We start from the raw sequence: 17,831 nt of genomic DNA, 5'->3' as shown, positions 1-17,831 counted from the left end.
GCAATATACAGCCCAGCAGTTCCCACTCAGGGTGCACATCCGGATTGCCTAGAGGGTCTGTTAAGACAGAGCTTGCAGGCCCCATTCCCAGAGCTGCTGATCAATAGGTCTGGGAGTGAGCTCTGAGAATCTGTTTTTCTAGTCAGTTCCCGGAAGATGCTGCTGCTGACGGTCCAAGGACCACACTCCGAGAACCACTCGTCTAGCGTGCCCGTGATGGGATGGGGAAGACATCTGGAGACCAGAAGGGAGGGTCCTGATTACAGGCAGAGGCCTGGGACGCCCCCACAGCAGGAAAGTGTAGACACTGCCCCAGACTCTGTAGCACTGGGTTTCAGATTTCTTTCTTTTCCTATGAATAGTGCTAATAATGTGGGTTGAGGAGGCAGTGCTCCCATGAAAGGAAATAAAATTGCTTTCTGAACAAAATGACGCTACAAAGACCAGACCAATGAATTTTTTAGCTGGAGGAAGAGAGAATGTTCCAGGCTGCTTGCCTGATACGTCAGCACAGAGTCTGAGTGTGTCAGGAAGTCGATGCTCCTGGTTTATCTTCCCCTGTGAAGGCCAACAGCTGCAAGGCAGACAGTCCAGACTTGACCTCCACGGGCCCTGGGGTGACCAGGAGAAGGTGCCAGAACTTGGGGCACATTCTGTCTGGGACTTGCTTTCATGACTCACTGCAGGGTCAAGGTGATCTTACTGAAAAGTGTCTCTACTTTTTTCTCACTCTGATTTCTCTACCTGAGATATCCTCTGAGGCTATGTCTAACTTTACTTCAATTCTCTTCCAAATACATCCATTACCTTTGTGGATTTTAATGTTACTAAAATACTTTGCTTAATCTGTACATATAATGCTACTAAAAAAATCTGGAACCTGTTTTGGTGTTGGGCTAAAATAATCCAGCATATCACTGGCTCTTCAAAACATATGACAGACATTGTACAGAAACAGCAAATCAATACAAATAATATGTATTTCGGGGACTACTTAGCAAACAATAGAATGTTACTGAGTGAGTTACTTCTTTGAATCTGTCCTTGGGATCTGCCATTAGCTCTGTACTATAATTGTGGGCTACACTCAATATAATGAATAAATGTGGTAGGGCTCAAGCACATAATTCACGTGAAATTATTTTGGGTCATCAGAAAAAGATGATTGACAGAATCAGGTTTATATTGTTTTTGCTCCTTAAAAGGGCACCTGGACAAGTAATGTGAAAGGGGATGTTTGAACCCCAGTTTTACATCTTCCGGGAAAGTTACACGAGCATTCCTTTTACGCCCTCTCCCCTGTTCAGGCCCAAAGCCCAGATCCATCAAGGTCGTGGGCTTCATGAGACTGTCAGGCTGGGACTCACAGCCAGATGAGATGCGTCCAGTGGGTTTCCCAGGTTAACAGTTTTTCTGTATATTTTGTGACCAGGAAACAAACAAATGACCCAAACTCAGGCCTCCTACACAGGAGAGACACTTACATTTGTCCTGCAAGGAATCGTGGGGCACTTCTCCCTGAGGACTTTCTTCCAAGTCTCCATAATGCAGGACCTTGTGGTTTGGTGAAAGCCGACAGTACCAAAACTTATCTGGGGAAAAAACACACATTTACAAGGTAAATGATTCTGATTTTCAAAAATGTTGACATCCTTATTTCATCGCAGTCTTTCCTAGAAGAATAAATGGTTCCTTTGATTTTAAGTCTTCAGGAAAGAATGAATTCTAGGGCCCTGGCAGTAAGTCTCTTTTCGATTTTGATCTTTAGTTAGTACCTGCCTTGCTCGGTGACATTTGGTAACCACTGGGAAAGTTATCAAATCCTCAAAGACAATGGCAACAGGGCTTCCGAAGTGGTGGCTTCAAGAGGGTTATTTCATCAGTATCTATGATGACAAGGGGGAGTAGTCCTCATCCAGTTGGGCCTGACAAGAGTAGGGAGGGAGATGTAGAAAAAACAGCTTTCTCAAAACTTTTCTGTTTCCACTTTCCTCTCCCAGATTTTAAGAGATGATTGAGGACCATGTCTTAGTTGGGACATCAAACCTCTCACCCCTGAGGCCTATACACACAAACTAATCAATGAATAAATTGTTAGGATGCTAGTGACACTCACAAGGGGTGAAATTTATGAGGAAATATTCTAAATGGTTCAGAAATTTATTCAAGGATGAATGTACTCAACAATCATCTCGTCTCTAACTCCTAGAGTTCAGATCTCTTACATAGGCATAACCAGCACCTTAGGATCATTCTTATAAATAACTCCCTCAACTTGACTTCTTCTGCCCCACAAATGTAATAAAAATTTTTGAATAAGCTTGTGAGGTAGCGAGAAGGAGGAAAAGAATGCTTTATCTAGACAAGAAACTTAAATTGTGACAGCAATCTTTGAGCAGCTCTCAGGGCTGATCTTAGATGCTGCCTCCTCCAGAAAGCCCTCTGTGATTCCTGCAGCCAGAGAGACTCTCTCAACCTCTTAGCTGTCCAGCATCTCCTTTGATTATTGGTGCCCCTACATTAACCACCTTAGTATTCCCCATTATCTGCCACAGACCCGAGGTAAGCAGTTTGCCCTGGTGGGTGCACTGTGAACAATCACTGACAGGAGAAGAGAACTCCAGGATACTCATCAGTCCTGACTGTGCAGAAGCCAGGGCTCTCTGATGACAGCCACTGTCTTCACAATTGCACTGTACTGATCCCTTGGCATAGTGCCTGGCATGTAGAAGAGGCACAGCTGGTGTTGACTAAATTGATAAATAAAGATCCACGGGGATTTGGTCAAGATGCTTAAGGTACAAAAGCATCCATGACCTGTAGACCCCTTTGTGCCATTATGTGGTTGGCAAATACAGTGGCCTTGGTCAAGTCCCTCCACTACTGTGTCTACAAACACAAACTGTTTTGAAGCCACTCTGAGTAAAAGGTCTCTGTAATATTTAAGAAAAATGTTCTTCTACCTAAAATTGTTTTCGCCGTAAGGCCACATTTTAACTATATTTTTTAGCAGAAGAAAAGTTTTAAAAATGGAAGTAAAAGCCACACAATGAACAAAGAAAACGCCCAAACTGGATCCACAAAAGCAAAATGCCTCTGTGATTTCTTTCTCATCTCTAAATAAGGTTTGAGGATTCCTGAATATAGTCAGAATATGGCAATGTATATCTTTAAAAAAAAATCTGAACTCTGGTGGAAAAATTTGAAAGGAAAGAAGAAGTTATTTGATGGCTAGGAAACCATCTGGAATTGCTAAATTTTCAAAATTCTGTGTATGTATGTATACACACACACACACACACACACATTCAACACAGGTCATTTTTCTGGGAGAGCGTTACAAAGGGAGAAAATAAAATATTCCCTGAAATTCACAGCCATTTCAGTGAGGCAGTTTTCCACGAGGAAGCCTGATCTGCACCACACAGTAGGAACTGCAGTACCGAAGGAGCAGTCCGTGCTCTGGCTGTGAGCATCAGCAGTGCTCTTGGGGCCCTGGCACGACAGACTGTAGAGGATTCTCCCCCGCAAAGGACATTCCACCCTGTCTCAATGACCCGTGATGACCGCAAAGCCAGCTGCAGAAATTTGCTATAGAGCATTTCTTCCCCTGCTACCTCTGAGGTGGGGTTTTGGCTAAGTGAGTGACTGAAGAAAGGTGACAGAAAGCTGGGAAGGAAGTCTGTGAGCTGCAGTGCTTGGACACCCTGGACTTACTCTGAGTAAGGTCTTGGCCATTTCTTTCTAGAAATTCCTCACTTCTCAAGCTGGAATAAACTCTCGGGACTCACAGTGGCACCCTGTAGCCCAAAGGTCAATATGGTGCCATCAAAGATCGGTCATCCTCAATCTATGTGGGGGAGCATTAAGAAATTTAAGTGGTACAAACAGATACATTGTGGGATAAAAAGCACAACTTATTTGTAAGACATCAAAAAACCTGAGGCATATACTTCCATAGGTTGTCTATTTAATAGGTTAACCTATTTCATAGGTGAAGTCGATTTCTCCAATGAATAATGTCAGAGTGCCTACCATGCTCACAGCACTCGACTGGCTGGAGCACAAATCATTAGGATGAAAGGCTAATATGGGGAACAAAGCCAAGAAGCTCTCAGAGAAGGCGCTCCCTCAGTTCTCAGTGGCAACTAAAAGAAAGATGGTAGAAACACTTGTTTCCCGGATCTGGGAAGAAGGGACAGGGACTCAATAGCTCTGCCTGCACCACAGGGCAAAACAGGAGTTGGGAAGGTCTCTTGTGCAACATATTGATACAGTCAGAAACTATTAGAAAACCGTAGCTATTTATCAGGGTTCCTGGAGGCAAAACAATCATCTTCCTTGCAAAGCTGCAGCCACTGTTTAAAGAAACACAAGATGCTACCTGGAACCTGCTCTAACAATACTTGGTGTACAGCTGACAGACTTTCCTCCTTCCAGAGGCTTAAATGCTCTTGACTTTTTGACACCACCCTCTTCTGGTCTTCCTCCTACCTCTGGCTAACTTTCCTCTTATCCTCTAGTTCCTCTTTCTCTGCCTGCTACCAAAACGGTAGAGAGCAAAACAAGTCTGTGCACTCACTGAAGTGAGTGATGTGTTTTGCTCCTCCCCATCAAACAGGAAGTCTTGGAAGGACGACAAAAATATTGGAAAGGGGCTGAAGGGCTTGGGAAGGTTGTTTTGACTCATCAGCAAGTGGGTGGGTGCTCAGCCTGTATCGTCCTCAGGGTAAAGGTTAGCTCTGGGAAGGTTTAGAGGCGTCATAACTTGTGTGTGTCCGTCTTGAAGGAAGAGCTGCTACAAGGGGGAGCAGAGAGGCCAGCTCCGACCAGCACAGCACACCGACTTGTTGGCTGAGGCAGTTTCAGTGGCAGTTTGATTTACAGTTTCTTTTATGGTAAGAAAAATGCAGATTTTCTTTTCAAAACCCAGCATGATGTTACTAGTTCCCCAATCCCTCTGGGCAATGAATGAGTGGATTGTGTCACTAAAAGCAATTAGCAGGAAGCAGCGAGAACATTAGCAAAGATTAGCGTTTAAAGAGAAAACAGGAGTTAATATAGAGGTCTTCCAGTCAATTACAAATGTTGGTACATTAATAGCCATCTTTTCATTCCCCAAACTCAAAAACTGAAAATATGGAGACAATTTTGTGCCTCATTCTTTCTGTGTGTGTGTGTGTGTGTGTGTGTGTGTGTGTGTGTGTGTGTGTGTGTGTGTATGTGCACGCGTGTGAAGGATCAGAGGGAAAAGCTGGTTTCAAAGCTCACAGCCTGTTAAGAAGGTCTCCAGGGCTGATTAAAGCTATTCTCAATGTCACATAGATCATTATGGAGCTAATAACCCCTGACAACTGTAATTCTTGCAGCAGTGGTCGACGGAACGTCCTACAATGATGCAAATACTCTGTACCTGCTTTATTCAAGAGTCAGAAGAGAAATTTTAAATTTTCTTTAATTTTAATTAACTTAAATAGCCATAGGTAGCTATAGTGAACAGTGCAGCTCACTGTCCGTTTTCATATCCAGGAGACAAGTGTGGGGCCGGCCAGCAGGTCTGTAGGGGAGATGGGCAAGCTGATTAATAGCTACCATTGCTGGGGGTGAAATGCTGGCCAGCAAAGTGAGGCACGGGACACCGCAAGAACCGAGCCCTGATCGACTCTCCCACGGACTCAGGGAGACGTCTCTGTCTCGTGTGCAAAGCCCACAGTTGGTAGCTGCCTGGAGCTCCAGGGGGCCCGAAGGGTCCTGTGTCTGGGAGACAGGTGGCCTTTACTAAAGTGAATTCTTTGGACAATTTTATTACGATTTCAGGTCCTTCCCAGGTTAACCTAAAATTTGCAAAATTATCTGTGTGCTCAGGAGTAGGGCTGCTCCCTGCCTAGGGTCAAACCTTTCCAGGTCCAAAAACATGAGGGACCCCAGCAATGTTCTAAAAAGGAAATGTCATCTTCCAGGTGGTGAGAGACAAGGTTTCCCTGTTGGTCTAGTAAAGGAAGACAGCTACAGACACAGAATGAAGGTCATTCTGCCCTTCAAATCTTCCTCACTTCACTGAGCGTTCTTCAGAATGAGAAACTCCTATTTTGATTCAGAAATCTGCCCCTGTGGAGACTCTCCTTCTTCAGCAAAAGGTAACTTCAGGGCTCCCAAATCATTTTAAAGATGCTTTGGAGTCACAGAGACCTGGCCCTGACACATGAGCTGTGGAGTCTTGGGCAAACGATGAAAACCTTCGGGATCCCTCCAGTTCCTCTGTTAAGTAATGCTAATAATTATATGAGTAAAACAAACATAGAGTATCTACCGGGCACCTTCCACAGAGCTGGCTCTCAAATATGAGTGTGTCTTCCTACTCTTCCAGCAAAAACCCCTCTCATCGACACTACTGGTCCCTCTACCTTTTGAGAACAATGATCATCTATTATTTTGATCTATTGGAAAGTGCCTTTTTCCTGAAAACAAACTGGCCTTTCTCCTTTTGAAAATATGCGTTTATTTATATCTGTCTTTTTCTAAAAATGAGTTATAAGATTTAGTTAAATATTAAAAGAAAATCTCAAAGACAGAGTAAGAAACAGCATGCTCCCCAAAGGGGTCCATATGGTTCCTGAAATGGCCAGGACATACGTGGCTCTCCATTCTCTGAGTGAGCTGAAGGAGCAAGGCAGGGACGCTGCCCTGGGCCTCAGCACAGAAGCAGGCTGACTCTGCTGGGTATATGTTTCGCTCACTACTGGGTTTCAAATTAAGTTCGTCCTGTTAACGCTTAGGGAAGGGATGCTGGTCAACAAAACCAGCATGTCTTCAATGAAAAGCAAAAGTTTCATGCTATCATTTCTTTAAAATGACACTCCAATGTATAGCCCTGGGCTCTTATCAAGACTCTTCAATGCAAATGATTCTGAAATATCCTCATCTCTGAAATGTAAGGAAAATAGGAGGCAGTTCCTGAGCCTGGAGATTCTCAGAAAGCAAATAATGGCTCTAAGATAGAAAACTTCTGGGATTTCATCTTAACTCTCTACTGAGGGGACAGTTAAGAAGGAGCTCTCATCGTGAAGGACTGTGAACATGAGCCTCTCACACTCCGAGGGGCGTGCGGCATGCGGTGAAGCAGGTATGGGACATCCACTGCCATCTACTGCCTGTGTTCGAAAACCTATCTTCTGAGTAACTCCAAGCCAAAACTAATACTAAATGTTATTAATGAATGTTTGACAATGTGTCGAGCACCCTACTACATAGCCTAGATGCATGATTTTGTTTAACCTTTGCAATGATTTGATGTAGGAACTGACGTCAGCCCCATCTGACAGGCGAGGAAATAGAAACCCAGAGAGATTTATTAGGTTGCCCAGGGCTCGGTACCCAGCTAGCAGGCAGGGAGGAGGCAGGGACTTGAAGGCAGCTTGGTGTGCGTCACATGATTTACTGCCTCTCGATTCTACTGTGGTCAGAATTCACAGAAACCCAGATTTGTATATGTCTCCATCGGACTAACCAAGTAGCAGAGTTGCAAATGAGGCAGGTTGAATGGCAGGCAGGCAAGTAGCAGCTAGGGGCCGTCCAGCCAAACACAGCGGCAGAGGACTTGACGTCTGTCCTCCCCTTTCCAGTTCTGTGGGACAGGAAGCTCTTTCGTATTTTCGCCTGTAAGTTAATACCTAAATCCACTCACCTGTGTCTGACTCACTGTTGGACAGATTTAGAGGGAGGGTGGCCATGGACCTTGCGTGTGTATACTTGCTCCCTAAACTGGGATGGCTCATGGCTGTTCCTGTATGAGAATTCCCCTTTCTCGAAGGGATTAAAATGATTTTACACCCTGTCCTCATTAATGTGTGTAAATCTAAATGGAATGTTTGGATGGGGGTGATAGGAAACCAATTTCAGCACAGTCTGCTTTGAATCCCTATTTTTAAGCACACAGAGCTAGTCACCAGATTTTAAATCAATTTACTAAACACCAAAAAGCCTTCCTTTCTGTACTTGGAAGGATGATTTTATACTAAACACAGATGGCCATGCTCCTTAGGGAGTTTAACTAATAAATCTATAATCTAGATGCTAAATTTTTTTTGTTGTTCATTAGGTAATTCATTTTTAGACAACTGGAAAAATTTGCATATTCAGGACTAACACTTTAGCCAAAATAATCATAATTATTACATATGGAAACAGGATTATTCTAGTAGAATCTACTCATTTCAGCCTAGAAGGGGAAGTCTCATGATGAAGTAGACTGGAAGGTTAATTTGGGTTCTTTGCTTTAGGTTCCGAAGGATTCTAGCTGGGCATGAAAGGAGGCATTTGGTGGTACGTGTCAATTTGGAACCTCTCCCCTCCCCCCCAACTTCTGTTGAATGTCAGGTAGATAAAAACTTTATAAATCACCTTATTTGGACAATATATCCTGAATGTTGATTTTGCCAAAGGCAGTGGGGAGATCAGGGCATGTAAGTGACCATCTGGCTGACTGAACTAACAGATCATCTGGTCCTACTCTCCCACTTAACCGATGAGAAATCGTGGCCCTGAGAGGTCACGTGTCCTGCCTAAAGACACCCGGTAGTTACTTACAGAGTTGAGAAGCCTAAAGCCAAGTCTGCTCACTCCCAGGATATTGTTATTTTCTTCCAGAAGAAAACAGCAGCTGCCCTTTGCTGCTGCTTTCTAAGAGCTGCGTACATGACCACCTTTCTTCCTCACAACAGCTTCAGGAGACAGGCATTGTCATCCCTGTTTCAGATGGGGAAAGTGCCCAGGGTCGCAGAGCTGGACGGGGGAGAGGCAGGATGGAGTCCCCTTCATCTGGATCCAGGGCTCTTGTCCTCCCTGCTGTGCCATACTGTATTCTCGGAAGAGCATTTACTCTGGCGAAGATGCCCAATGCAAGGAACGCAATGAGCAAAGAGGGGGCGAACTCACCCTTCAAAGTCTGCATGGGAGAGAGGAGCGCCCGCTGCTCTTCCTAACGTGAGCCTGTCTCAGTCCCAGCAGGAGCTCAGCCCTTTCCTATTTTGCCCATTGTCCTCTCCTGAGGCCCAGCCTGAAGCTCACTGTCAGGGTTTCTCATCCTCTGAGAATGACCTGCATTTTCATTTGTCAAGGAAGTTCTGCCTTTGGACATTTCTTAATGTGATTTTTAATGGTTACATTTGAAGTACTTTGAATTTACTCCATATTCAGCACAAAAGCCATTAAAAGTAAATGGCCAGGAGGATGGGCTCAGCATAAACATGAAGTGATGCTTGTCGTTACTGGTTGGGCTCTGTGTCCCAGCAGGGCGTGCATCAGGTTTCAAAAACACCTGCCGGAGTTTCTCCCGGGCCACAACTGATGCTCGTTTCTGGTTGAGTCGCTAATGTGTATGCTTGTTCCTGACTGTTTCTAAATCTCTTCACCTCTCCCCGAATCTTATTTTTCAGTTTTATTTTCTGGCTCTTCGTTTCTAGGACGGTATGATACAAAGTACCTTGTCTTTGCAATCAGCAGTATGTCCAGAAAGCAAGAAAGCAATCAAGGGACTTTACTTCCCTGGGTAAGAAACAGCTGGAAATGCTTTCTGTCTATTGGAACTAGGCTCATGGCACCTATTTTAACTTTATATTTTGGGATTAAAATATGTAGAGACAATTCAGAAATTTGCCTCGAAAGATTATGAAAACGGGATTCTATCTCACCTTGGTTCTCTGTTACTTATATCTACAAACACAGTAATTCAGACCTGGAACAGAATTGGTGTAGGATTTGAAAATAAGGACCATCCACACTGAAAATTCCAGGATCAAATCCAACCATGTGAGACAGGAAGGGGGCAGGGCACAGCCATTCAAGGAGTGCTACAGCAATTAACACCAATGGTGAAAGATTCAACCCCCAGGAGGTCTTGAGGCTCAGGATGATGAGAGATTTAACTTCTAGCAGATCTTGAGCTTCATTGTACGCCCACTGTAATATATTAATGTGGTGAATAACATGCCCACAGGCACCACGGCAGTCCCACGGCTAGCCACAAAAGGTCAAAGAGTGGGCCAACTTCCTGGGAATCCCAGCCCCTTCCCCAGACTAGTTAGACTGGTCCTTCCACTTATTAGCATATGAAGCCACTGAGCCCATAAAAACTGGCAACACGGTGCCTCGCGGCCACCGCCCCCTCTCTCTCCCTCTTCGAGACGGCCCACACTCTGTCTATGGAGTGTGTACCTACTTTTAATATGAGCACCCAACCCGCACACCTTGTGGCCTTTCTCTTGCCTTTCAATGCATCTCTCTCAGTAAATCTACCTTTACTCAGCTATGGCTCGCTCTTGAATTCTTTCCTGTGCGAAACCAAGGACCCTCACTTGGTGGGGCACATCCCGGGGGCTCAACTGAAGCCTGGGGCACGGCCCTCCTCACACCCCACATCCGTTTTTCCTGCATCAAGTGGGTGCCAGCTCTCCTGATAGCCCAGTGAGTCATTAAAAGTAAACGTTGTAGAGCTGCCAGAGTATAAATTCTTGCTCCTCTGTGACTGTGGGCAACTTACTTAGCACCTCACTGCCTTAGTTTCCTTATCTGTAAACTGGGCGTAATCACAGTAGCTACTTCATAGGGTCACTGTGAGGATGCAATGCTTTAAGATAAGTCAAGTGAGAGCCTGGCATGTGGTAAGCTCTCAGTGACGTCCGCTGTTCTTGCAAGACTACTGGCAGAGTTAAGGCATGAAATGGCCTCGGCGGCTCTTCAATTCCACCCATCTTCTGGTGATTCTGGACTTTGATTCTTCCTGGGTTTGCAGGGGAAATCAGAACTTACTGAGCACAATGCTGCATGGCCTACTCTTAAACGAACACCCAGGCACAGGTGATTCCCCCGGGAGGAGGCCACTGTCTGCCCTACCGGGTCTGGGGTGGCCCCAAACAATACCTTGCCTCCGCCGGCAGTTGAGTTTCCTGAAGCAGGTCCCTTCCACCAGGCGGTTCAGGCGTTGCTGTTTGATCAGCTCCAAGATTTCTGGCTGAATCTTCTCCTTTAGTTCCCTGTGAAAGAATAAACACATATTCCACAGCACGCCTTGAGAACAGCGCTTGGCTGAAAGGGCATCACGGGCAGATGGGGCAGGCGAGTGGAGGCTGCATCTTTTCATGAACATCCTGAAGCCTCCCAAGCTGGTGCTCTAGAGAATCCTGTATTAAGCATCCATGCACAGGGTCATCTGTTCTAATAACACTACTGATCCCCTGACATTTACAGAATACCCACAGGAGCACCAGCCACTTCAATGACGTTTTTCTAGACCAACGTCTCCCAAGAAATTTCTTCTCTTGTTTTACAAAGCCACAGATATAAACTTAGACAAAAATTCACTCAGCTCTGCTGAGACAACAAATCTCTAGTTGTATTTCCCCCTCTACAGCAGATAAACTCCTAGACGACATCTGTAATCTGACCAAAGAAGAATGTTGGACAGCCACGCAATCATCCTTCCACAGAAACACAGGACTGAAACCACAGGGCCGCATTTTGCTCTCACTTCTGTCACAAATGGGAATAGCACATCATCCCAGAGTCTTGCCCACAGAGACTGGGATAATGAAGGGATAAATTAAGGATTATTTGCTACTTGTCTCAGGCTAATATAATGTAATTTAGGTTTAGAAGCACTATGCTGTGAAGATATGATGATAGAATGCAATGGGTTTAAAATTTTTCTTCTAAAGATCAGAGATTTTTTTTTTTAATCCTGTGAAATTTTACATAGCACACTAGCATTTGAATCTAGTAAAGTGAGAGCTGTTCTATTTGAGGATGGATAGGGAGACCCAGAGCCCAGCCCTCAGGGCAGTGTTGAAAGCATTGACCAAAACTCAGAAGACTAAGATTTGAATCTAGGCTCTGCCCATGAATGGCATTTGGTCTAGCTCCTGTCAAGTCTCAGTTTCCTCATCTGTAAAATGGGAATAAGAAATCTTTCCTTTCCCAAAAGAGACAGTGTGAGAATAAGTGAGCTGTAAGCACTGGGCAGGAATGCAAAGTGTTACTGAGTTTTGCTTTGATAATATTCTCTACTCTCCTCAGGGCAAACACTCCATGTACCCATATTACATATGACTCTAGTCAAGGCTCACATTTTCATCAGCTTCAACCTTAATTCTGAACTTGCTCTGGACTGCAGGCAATCTGTCCTCACAGGGTGTTTTGTTCCCAGGTACGGAAGGCACAAACGCCCGGTAAGTGTCTGCTATGAGCCGGGTAGGATACTATGTGATTTTAGCTCATTTAACATCCCCTCCCCACTTTGTTCCCCAAAACACCCCAACTTTTGGGAACAGGCATTAATATCATCATTCTCTTGTAACAGATGGGGGAACAGCTTACAGAGATGAAGCTGAATAGGGGTACAAACTCGAGTCTTTCTTGAACAAACTCTTATTTACACATGAGAAAGAAAAAGAATAAAAGTAAGACACAGATGTGCTCATCATGTCACCCTCTGTTATGGACCGTCTTTTGGGGACAGACTATCAGAACCCTAAGTGGATCTGTTGCTACAAAAATTATCTTTTTCTTGTTATGAACCCCCCAAAATTTCCAAAACGTGGCTGGCCAATGAGGGAAATGGAACAGCTTTTTTTTTTTTTTTTTTCCCTTAAGTGATTTCCTCTTCTATCTCTTCAAATGGACTCAGTAACTGTAAAATTCACTCATGTTAGGAAAACCTATGTAATCCTTATATAAGGATTCTATAGGGGTTTCTGTGGACGACATTCGGCCTCTGGGGTAATCCAGGTAATAACCATGGGCTGGAATTGGGTTTTGAAATTCTTACCTTTGGGGCCAGTGAGGCCAAGGTCATGGATTCACTGGTTTTGCTTTGATAAATATTCCTCTAATTCTGTCTAAAAGCCTTGTAAATAAGCAAAAAGAGGAAGACTGAAGGAGGCAGGGTAAATGAGTGTGTGAAGAGCAATTCAAAGTCTGCACTGTTTCCAGAAGAGAATTCCAAGTCCAGGCTCAATGGGCCAGTGTCTTCACAGAGGAACAGATGGCACCCCTAGGCTGGCAAGATTCCTTCCTGGATCTGGGGTCTGCCCTGCTGAGTGGCTCCCTGGTGTTCATACTGACCAGAAGCTGGCAAACTTTTTCTGTAAAAGGCCAGATAAATAAATATTTCAGACTTTGTGGGTCATAAACTCTGTTGCAACTACTCAACTCTGCCACGGTAGAGTGAAAGCAGTCGACAGCATGTAAACAAAGGAGTGTGGCTCTGCTCCAATAAAACTCAATTTACAAAAACAAGTAGTGCTGGCCTGCTTGGGTCAGAACTGGCCTAAGAGCTATAGTTTGCCAACCCCTGCTCTACAAGGGTTCTGGGGAGACTCTGGGCTGAGTGACAGTGTCTATTTCAAGGAAATTGTTCTGTTCCTGCCTCACTGCACGGCCCCCAAGGTCAGTCCTTGCAACTCTTCTGTTCTTTATATTACGGACTCATGGCTTTAAATACCTACTTTCTGCTGACAACCTCTAAATTTATATTTCCAACCTAGACCTCTCGGCCGAGCTCCAAACTCATCAATCCAGCTGCCTGTTTGGATATCTCACAGACACCTCAGACTTGACATGTCCCAAAGCTGAACTCTTGGTCCCCTTTTCCAAACCTGCTCCACTCACTCTGTCCTTTAGTTGTTCCGACTTGAGTTCATCCTTCTCTTACACCCCACATCAAGTCAATCAGGACATACCCTGGCTTTTTATCTTCAACGTCTATCTAAGCTATGGCAGACTCATCACTTCTCATCACCTCTTGCTTGGATTATTGAAATCACGTCCTCACTGATCTCCCTGCTTCCAAACTTGCCTCCTCGGAGTCTATCCCCAATACAGCAGCAAGAGGAATCATTAAAAGTCTAAGTCAGAGCACATCAGCCCTCTGCTCAAAACCCAATGGCTCTGGCAGGGCCCCATGGATTCAGGCTCCGGCAACCTTTCTGGCCTCTCCTCCTATTGCTTATTCTGCTCCGGCGACACTCGCCTCCTTGTAATTTACCGAGCACCCAGACCTACGCCTAGTTTGCTCTGGTGATTCTCTCTGCTGGACTGCTCTTCTCCTAAACACACAGCCTTAGTCTCTTACACACCTTTACTCAAATGTCACCATCCCAACTAGACAGACTTACTTCCGTCACTGTATTCAAAATTGCAAACTCTCCATTTCCCTCATCCTGCTTTCTAGTTCCTGTATCCTCTTCCGACATGCTATAATCTTACCTACCATGTTTCTCATTGATTTCTCCCCACTAAAATATTATCATTACAAAGGTGAAGTGGTTCCTCAAGTCTCCCTTTAGGGTTTAAGAATTGTTGCCAAAAGCATGATAAAATCTCCTTGTGTTCACACATCTGCAGAAACAGACATTATGAACTCCAACGTTTCAGTACTGTGGGCCCTGGGATGGGGCAAGGCGCCACTGTCCCTCCTTGCAAGAGAGAAACTGCATTCTGAGGAGTCAGTTATTTATCCAAAATTCTTTCTGCTGCCTGGTATGTGGGGCTGTTCCCTCTTCTAGATGAGGACCGATGCAAAACCTCAGGGCTGCCTCTAGCGAGAGCTGCCTGCTGCCCAGTGCGGTACGGCTTAGGTTTTAGGTAGATGTGAGCTGAAGACCCTCAGGAAGCACTTCCCCTCCCCTGCTGCCTAACTTCATCCCCACCAAAGCCTGCAGTTCTGTTCTGCAGCTTCTAATGGTGCTTCTTAATGCTTGAAAACAGACACAAAGTAGATGCTATAGCTTGGCTATAGTTTTTTCAGATCTGCGCACTTTTTTAAACTTCACCTTAGTCTTGCACTGCGCAAAGGAGCTCCAGTAGGGTAGACAAAGCATTGGCTAAGGGGTCAGCAGGCTGGAGTTCAAGTCCTGGCTCCTCCACTCGCTCACAAGGTCTTCACCTCTCTAGACTACATCCTGGTCCTCAAATGGGAATAAGGCTTGCCTGCCTCACATGGGTATGAGGAAATCAAACAGCGTAAGGGGGTGCTTTGCAAACTGTCAAACATTAAAAATGTCAAATATATAGGAGCAAGAAACAGAAAGAAAGGCAGAAAGAAAAAGAATCAGGGAGAGAGAGGTTTAAGATGAGTTTCCTGACACCTATGGTGTCAGATGACTTTATAGTAAAGTTCACGAGAAGCTGTGTCCAGTCTTCTGAGGGAAGAATGAGAATAAATGTCAAACACTTTCCTTACCCCCCACCCGTGTTCCTATTTCCTTCCCTATAAATTATAAGGGTAATAAAACTGACCTAGTTCTTAGAAAAGGACAAGGGAAGATAAACAGGCAAGTACTAAGAAAAAGATGAAGCAAACAAAACCATCTAAAACAGTTTTCCCGTTCAAGGGTCAGAACATCTTAAACATGGAGGCAGGGAGGGTAGAGCTCAGTGGTAGAGTGCATGCTTAGCACCCATGAGGACCTGGGTTCAATCCCCAGTACCTCCATTACATAAATAAATAAATAAACCTAATTACACCCCAACACACAAAATAAAAAAATATAAATCAACTCGTTAAGAAAAATGATGGAGATACAAGAAATCATACAACTCTTGCAAGTGGCATTTGATGCCAAGTCCTATAGAAAGGGGTCCCCTGCTTCTCCACCTGAGGCCTGTGGGTTGACAGTCACAAGGGTGATGTGAGATGTTCTGAAGTGAAGCAGAGCCAACAGGGCAGGGAAACGTAGATCTCTCTTCCTCTCAAGCCCTCCCTCCCTCCCACTGTTCATATTGCTTTAATTATCAGTAAGTCTCACTCGGGCTGGGAAGAGCATCTTGGTTCCAAAAGGTTCCAGACTTTTCAGCTGCAAATCCTTACAGGACTTCTCGGTAACTGGGTCACTTCTTGGTTTAGGTCCTCCTGCCAGCACCTGTCCCCGCCTCCCTCTAGCCCACCCCTGCCCAGCCTTCCTCAAGGAGCTGCTGAGACTTCAGGAACTAAATATAAATCTTTTGCTGGCCTTCCGTGAAGAGCTCACAGCGCAGCTCCACCGTGTGATCTAGACTTTCACTCCAGAAATGGGGCATCAGAGCCCTTGAGGAGGTAGAGGTCAGGGGTAACTTACAAAATCGGGCGAGACTGGAAATCTTCCTGGTTCATCCTCTCAGACTGGCGGATTTTCAGGATCTCGGTGTAGCTCAGGTTCTGCAGTTTGCTCTTGAACTGGTCCAGGGAGCTAGGCTTGGTTGTAAGAGCTCTCATAACCTGCTCCTTCACCACCTGCATTACCTGTGAGAGTAAAGGAAGACCATAATTTTCCTGGGGATTGACCTTACCTATTCAGAAAAGTCTTCCACAGACAATGGCTCCCGACCTCCCTGAGCCCAAACCTCGAGTGTACTTCTCCAAAGAGTCAACTACCATGATGTACATCTTCCATTTTCTCCTGTACCGCCAGAACCACAAGGAAGGAGATGGATGACTAACTTTGAATTGGGGGAGGTGGGAGCCTTGGGGTGGGAGGGCATATATATATATATATCCTTTTGCTTAATGTATTACATGACTGTAAACAATGCAAACTCAAGAACGAAGTCCAGGCAACAGCTAGAAGTCTGCATAATCATTATTTTTTTCGAGGAGAAAATTGCTGAGACACAATTAACTGTGAAAGTTTGGTTGGCACCGGTTCAAGTGAATGTAAAATCATACCCACACTCGCCCCCCTAGATTGCTTTCCCCATGTAGTTAAGGCCAGAGTGTTCATACAAATAATGTATTTGGAAATGTGCATGTGCCTGTTTGAGCCAGGCACTAAAAAAAGAGGTCTATTGAAGTAGAACAGACATATTCCATTTGAAGCCTTAAGAAAAAAGAAGAATATGATAATTTTCTGCTTCAGGACGGGTCCAGCCCACAAGGAGGCAATTAACCATTGCCTTTATTAATGTGGATTTATCTTCATCAGAATATATAGAGCAGGAAAAGACCAGAAAACACAGAGGCCTCCAAGAGACTTGCTGTAATCTCCCTGCTTCTTTTTTTATTCTCCATTACAAATGAGATATGGAAGGTGTTTTATATATATCCAGATACTATGGAAGGTGCTTTATATATATTCCTTCTCCGAATCCACTCAAAGGCATGAGGTAATATTATCATCATTTCCATTTCCATGTGAAGAAACTGAGGCTTTGAAACACTGAGTAACTAGTTCAAAATCATACAGCTGATTGGTAGGTGGCTGAGCTGGGATCTGAATGTAGGACTAGCAACTGAGAAGCATTATTTATGAAGTCAACACAACAAACACTGTTGAGTGCTTACCATGTCTCTATACTGGGTGAGGCACTAGGAGTTTAAAGATGAGTGAGGTATGGCCCTCACCTTCTGTGAACCAATGATCTAACAGGAGAGCCAGAAAGACAGCAGAAGTGTGGCTGTGACAGAGAAGAGGGACTGATGAACTCCGTCGGCAGGTGGGAAGGCATTTCAGAGAAGGCAGCATCATATGGGTTTCGTAGGAAGAATGGTTGTTCAGTGGTGTGAAAATAGGTGCATAAACTGGGAAGTACCACTCCTTAGTCACTCTAACCTGGGCTGTATCTGAATTGGAACCACTTACATAAATCTTGTTTCATACCCCCAGCACAATGGCACAGAGGAAAATTTCCAGTTGACCTTCCACCTGATCTGCTTCTTTTCTGACTCAGGAAAAATGCTAAATTTGGGATGCTTGACAAATTTTGACATCGTGGCCATCTTTTATCATGCAGCGTAAATGGTGGTTAAATTTGGTCAAGGCTGAATTATAATGCTTTGCAGTTTCATGTGAGGGGCACCCCAG

General features: G+C 44.6%; 1 protein-coding gene across 10 annotated transcripts in view; it reads right to left on the bottom strand.

The window, feature by feature from the left end:
• Window positions 1-17,831, bottom strand: part of ELMO1 (engulfment and cell motility 1) — a 490,805-nt gene that overhangs the window by 23,660 nt on the left and 449,314 nt on the right. For all 10 annotated transcript variants that reach the window (XM_031455196.2, XM_031455188.2, XM_031455189.2 and 7 more), the window contains 3 exons: window positions 16,110-16,273; window positions 10,918-11,030; window positions 1,485-1,592 (listed from right to left, as the gene is read on the bottom strand). In XM_031455196.2, the coding sequence (XP_031311056.1) occupies window positions 1,485-1,592; window positions 10,918-11,030; window positions 16,110-16,273 (385 nt within the window). The remainder of the gene's footprint in view (window positions 1-1,484; window positions 1,593-10,917; window positions 11,031-16,109; window positions 16,274-17,831) is intronic.

Source organism: Camelus dromedarius, chromosome 7 (assembly GCF_036321535.1).
Source record: "Camelus dromedarius isolate mCamDro1 chromosome 7, mCamDro1.pat, whole genome shotgun sequence".
Taxonomy (NCBI): Eukaryota; Metazoa; Chordata; class Mammalia; order Artiodactyla; family Camelidae; genus Camelus; species Camelus dromedarius.
This window is presented reverse-complemented; position numbering and strand designations above follow the sequence as displayed.